At 33.6% G+C, this 5,031-nt stretch overlaps 1 protein-coding gene across 1 annotated transcript in view; it reads right to left on the bottom strand.

Moving 5' to 3' along the window:
• Window positions 1-4,489, bottom strand: part of SPDEF (SAM pointed domain containing ETS transcription factor) — a 34,848-nt gene extending 30,359 nt beyond the window's left edge. Inside the window, exons 1-2 of the mRNA XM_072398815.1 lie at window positions 3,622-4,489; window positions 1,188-1,579 (exon numbers count right to left, since the gene is read on the bottom strand). Of these exons, the coding sequence (XP_072254916.1) occupies window positions 1,188-1,554 (367 nt within the window). The 5' untranslated portion in view covers window positions 1,555-1,579; window positions 3,622-4,489. The remainder of the gene's footprint in view (window positions 1-1,187; window positions 1,580-3,621) is intronic.
• Window positions 4,490-5,031: the final 542 nt, after the last annotated feature.

The following is a 5,031-nucleotide window of genomic DNA, read 5'->3' as shown; positions in this document are numbered from 1 at the left end:
ACACACACACACACACACACACACACACTATGAGAATATTTACCCTCTTACCCCAATAGTATGTGTACAGTATGTATATATTTTTTTCCCCAAACACTGGTAAAACAAAAAAATGGAGCTGTTCTGGAACTGCTATTACCAGTTTGATATTTTGTTAGATTCCAAAGCAATATGCCTCTTTATTAAAAGCAAGAAAAAATTATCATAAACACACATTTTACAGTGAAATGAAGAAATTGCGCAACTCTGAGCTAGTAAATAAAAAATGAGGTAGGCAAAGCGCAAGTAGGGAGTAGACATTGGATCCTAACACAGTGAATAAGCTTGGTGATCCCATGTGAGATATGTCTAATGTTCAAGAATAGGCACAGGCGTGCATTATCTGAACAACTGAGCTGTTAATTGGTATAATTTTGGAAAATAGTGGCAAAGCCTAGCATACTAATAGCATTTGTAAACCTGTTTTCTTATCCTTTGATTATCAGCAAAGTTTTGATAAATATATTTTGTGCTTACGCACTGTTTTACAGTAAAATCTTAATACACTTTCTATTTATAACACATGCCTTTTTTATTTCTTTTTCAAGTACTTAATTTCTTCTTTAGCTTCAGGATTTTGGAGTAGATCTTTTTCAGCTTCTGTTTGTTACTGAGGGATTTGATTCTATTTGGCTTGTTTCAAACTGTAAAAAGCACTACCTACTTTTAAGGCCTTAAATAACACTGAAAACTGAAACTGAAAAAAACACTTATTTGAACAAAATATGGGAACTGCTATCACTGACCTCCTTTAATATGTTCTGACACTAACCAGAACCAAGCATGCTGATCAGTAAGGTGAAATTGAAGTCATATAATGTCCGGTTTCAAATCAGTAATTTAAAAAGTTCTAAAACCACTGGCCAACAAAGTGACAGATAGAATTTTTTTCTAGAAACTAAGGTTAACAAGGAAGCCCCCTTACTATATCAGTACAGGTTCCCTTAAATGCCACCTTGAATACCCCTCTTCCCATCACAACCATCCAATGTTTGTCCATACACATAAAATAATAATTATACTACACAGAATTTAGCAAATCATCTTGGTAGCTTTTTTTATTAAAAAAAGTGTATGTATTCAACTATATAGTACATTTATACTGGGTACTGGTACATGTCACTGCAATATAGAGATTTTTCACTCACCTGCAGATATATTAAGTAGTTTACACGCTGTTTCAATATCTTTTAGGACTTCCCCTACAACCATAGTCTGCATTTGTTCCAAAGAATGTTCCTCTAGGTGTAGTGATGTTTGGTATTCCAGCTCATGATGAAGTCCTTGACTGTCTATAACAGGACATTGCTCAGGTTCTTTTTGAACTTCTCTTTGGGCATTTGGCAAGATACTTTTGGGGGCCCAGTTTCCTCCATCACTACTGTACAACATGTCACAAAATGGCAGGTAGTACCCAGTTGTGCCCTCTTCAGGAGGCTTATCCAAGGTAGTAAGTGAGGAATCCTGCATGTCCAAGTGTGTCACAGTAGAAAGGTTTGTTCCACCGCTACCCATGCCGTAAGTATGTAAGCAGGAAAACCTGAAAATAAAATGTAAATATTCTAATTTCTACTGTAAAATACTGCATTCACCCAAGGTATACTTTGTTCTTCTTTAAGTAGTTATAAAATGGACACATGTTGGGATTGATAAAACATATGATACTGTAAAATACAATTTTACATGGCAGAATGGGATGCTATAAAGATCTTTCATCCTAAATGACATGCAGTATAGGATGTTTTGACATTATGCTGGGGCACATTTATTTCACATTTGTATTTTGGACCTCTTATTTTAGAATTCTAGAATCCTAGAATCCAGAATATATCTGTTTGATATCTTTACACTAAAGCTACAGGTGTCCTTGTCATAATATGTGTGGGGGTGGGGAAAAAGCAATCAAAATGCTAAGGGCACCGACACCCATTGTCTCCACTGATTTCCTGTAGTACACTAGAATCTATGATGTGAAGAAAAGTGAATCTGTATCAGCAATGTGCATACCTATAGGATTTTAGGGATATAGCATGAGGCCTGTTAATACTTCAAAATCAGAATGTTTATTAATAATAAATATTAATGCCAAATATGTACTAAAAAACTATGAAAAAATTACCAGGACTGTATAAATACAGCTTACATTGACAAAACAACTAGATTCAATTAAAAAAAAATATATCAAGACAATGTTTAAATCAAGTGTGAAAGCTGTTTCTTTTACAAAATATAGGTTCTCCCTTTCCATACTGATTTGGCACAAAAATTGTAGTTACTCATAGTTACTATTCAAATTTCAGCTCTGCTCAACTTTGAAAAATATTGACTGCATTGGGTGCTACAAAACTTTGCACACCCCAAAAAAACCCCATCTTAATATTTGGTAGTGTCTTTGTAGTGTCTTGGTAGTGGTCTTGGTAGTGTTTTATTGTTTTGCTTAATATTTTAATATACACAGAAATGTATTACATGTTCATGTGGCCAATACATAAACCATTAACGTAGTTAAATTCAGATTTCTTTTAGTAAATGAAAGTGTATTGTGGTTTTGCTAAAATAGATTTATACTACACTAATGTATTTTACTGTTATTTAAAATTCATCTGAAATATGTCAGTACCTAAAATATTGCACATAAAGTGAAAAGTATTGTTAAATTTTAATCTAATATCTGCTTGTACGTTACAGTATTTGATTATGTTTAATTCACTAGTCCAGTCACTTCTTCTAATTCTATATACGTTGCTAAGTGTTTAAACACTGAAATCCCATATATTCCAGTGGATGAACACAGATAAAGACATTTCTAAGCTTGTTAAAAAGACCTTCCCTAGCATAACAAAAGACCCTCCTTTGAAGGAGTAGGACTTTAAAGATGGTGACATGAACTGGCAGCCATGACCATACTAAGGTCAAATGGTTTAGTTTCACAGGATACTTTGTCATATTAACACATCATGTTACGTTTGAAAGTAAATTATGTATTGTTGCTGAATTTATCAAGTCCACAAGAAGACAATAAAAAAATTTTTTGTTTCATTTTCTAGGCTATAAAAGAGTTCTAAAAAAACATTACTATGTGCAAAAAATCATGTGATTCAATCAGTGACATATATCCTACAGCACAATATCATCTGTTAGTATCTTCTTAATTATTCCAATATGGCTCATCCTTAACCTGTTTACAACATAAGTGATTTCCATAGTGTATTCCTAAATGTTACATTACTTTTGTTCAAGGTATTTGATATATATGTTTGGGTATCCTGACAGAGCTAAGTAAATTTGAACAGTTGGATAGAAAAATATAGCATCTGTGTACCAGACTAAAAATGGTAACAGTATGGTAAACTCCTTAACTAAAGCAAAATTAATTATACAAAATGGTAATTATGTCATTTGTAATGCAAAAAAACAAGGATAAATAAGGAGGCACAAATAAAATCTGCAATATGGATAATTATTGGCAGTGAAAGTGATTTCCAATGAAAAGATATTTCAATTATATGTAAATAACTGATGTATGTTCAAATTTAACAAAATAAGCTTTTATCCTGTTTTGAGTTAGAATCAAAACTTTACCTGTCCAGAAAGTGAAGTGCCACCTGCGGGATGTCACAGTGTCATTTGTTTCAACTCCCTGACAACTCTTTTTCACTTCTGTTTTAAAGTTCTCGCCCCTATTGTTTATTCACCCCTTTTCTTTCCCTCCTCTTTTTCTTTAAGGGCCTCTCTCCTCCCTCTGTCTCTCGCTGACGATGCTTTAAATCCTGGAAGAGACACGTGTCCCTGGTGCAAAGGATGTCTCTCCTATTTCATTCCTCCTTCTTTCTTTGCTTGTTTTTAAAAAATGTTTAAATCATTTTTAAATTCTTTGCATCTCTCAACTCCTTTTTCTTCCTTTTCTTTAGGCCTAAGATCTTACACTTAAACTTGTTTTTTGTTCCCTATATTTTTTCTTCTTTTTGTTTTTAGTTTTTTTACTGTTTGCTATGCTTTTTGTCTGCTTTTATCTCTTTCCCTTTCTATAGATATCTTTACCTCTATCCCTTCTTTTTTGATTCCCCTCTCTTGCTGAAGTCTCCCTGTTTTCACCTTCTGTCTTTTCTTTCTTGTTTCGTATTCTCTTTCTGTCTTCTCTCCAGAGGAATCATCTTAGTTTATATAGTGCTGTCCCGTACCTGAGTAAACACACCCTGTATGCTCACATTTAACAGGTGCAGGACCTGCCCGCTTAACTCTTCAGTGACACATAGTGACATGCTAAAAACTGATAACAGCGAGGGGCTGGAAATTCCAGTAACTTGAATTTGCCAACAAATGATAATATCTTTAACTACTTTAACACATACACAGGTAAGATGTAATACTACAAAGAAGATTTAAGCTGCATTTATACCTCTGCATTTTGTACAGTATGTTAAAATGTCTTGCATGCTGCATCCTTTTTTTTTAATTGATGAATGCCTACAATGCAAAAATGGCACATATGTAGCATACAAAGCAGCATTTATCAACCAGTTTTACATGAAGTTTTAAACAAGGCCAAAATATTGGTGATATGGACTGGGTACCAGATCTTATCAAAAGTATATTTTTTTACTATATACATTCAAAATGCTATGCATTTTGTTTGACTTCCAAGGCAACTCAGTGTGAGAGCAGCTCATCCAGGTAGAACTGTAAAACAAATTTACTAATGATCACAAAACCATGTTTTTACACCTTTTCAACCCCAAAATAAAATTTAATTTAGCAAAGTTAATTATCACTGTAGGAAATGTTTCACTTAGCTTTGTGAAAAAAGGCGAAGCTTTGCTGACTTTAGCCATTCATGTACAAACTGAAATCATTTTCTATTTTTTACATTTCATTGCACAAACCTAGATTTTCTTTGCATGCTAAATTTCACTACATTCCCTTAGCTAAGCATGATAAATCTAATACATGCCTATACTAGTTGAAGGCTTTAAGCACGGGTGCCCAAAACAC

The sequence above is a fragment of the Pyxicephalus adspersus genome, chromosome 1 (genome assembly GCF_032062135.1).
Source record: "Pyxicephalus adspersus chromosome 1, UCB_Pads_2.0, whole genome shotgun sequence".
Taxonomy (NCBI): Eukaryota; Metazoa; Chordata; class Amphibia; order Anura; family Pyxicephalidae; genus Pyxicephalus; species Pyxicephalus adspersus.
Note: the sequence above shows the minus strand (reverse complement) of the source record. Positions and strands in the feature narration are given on the sequence as shown.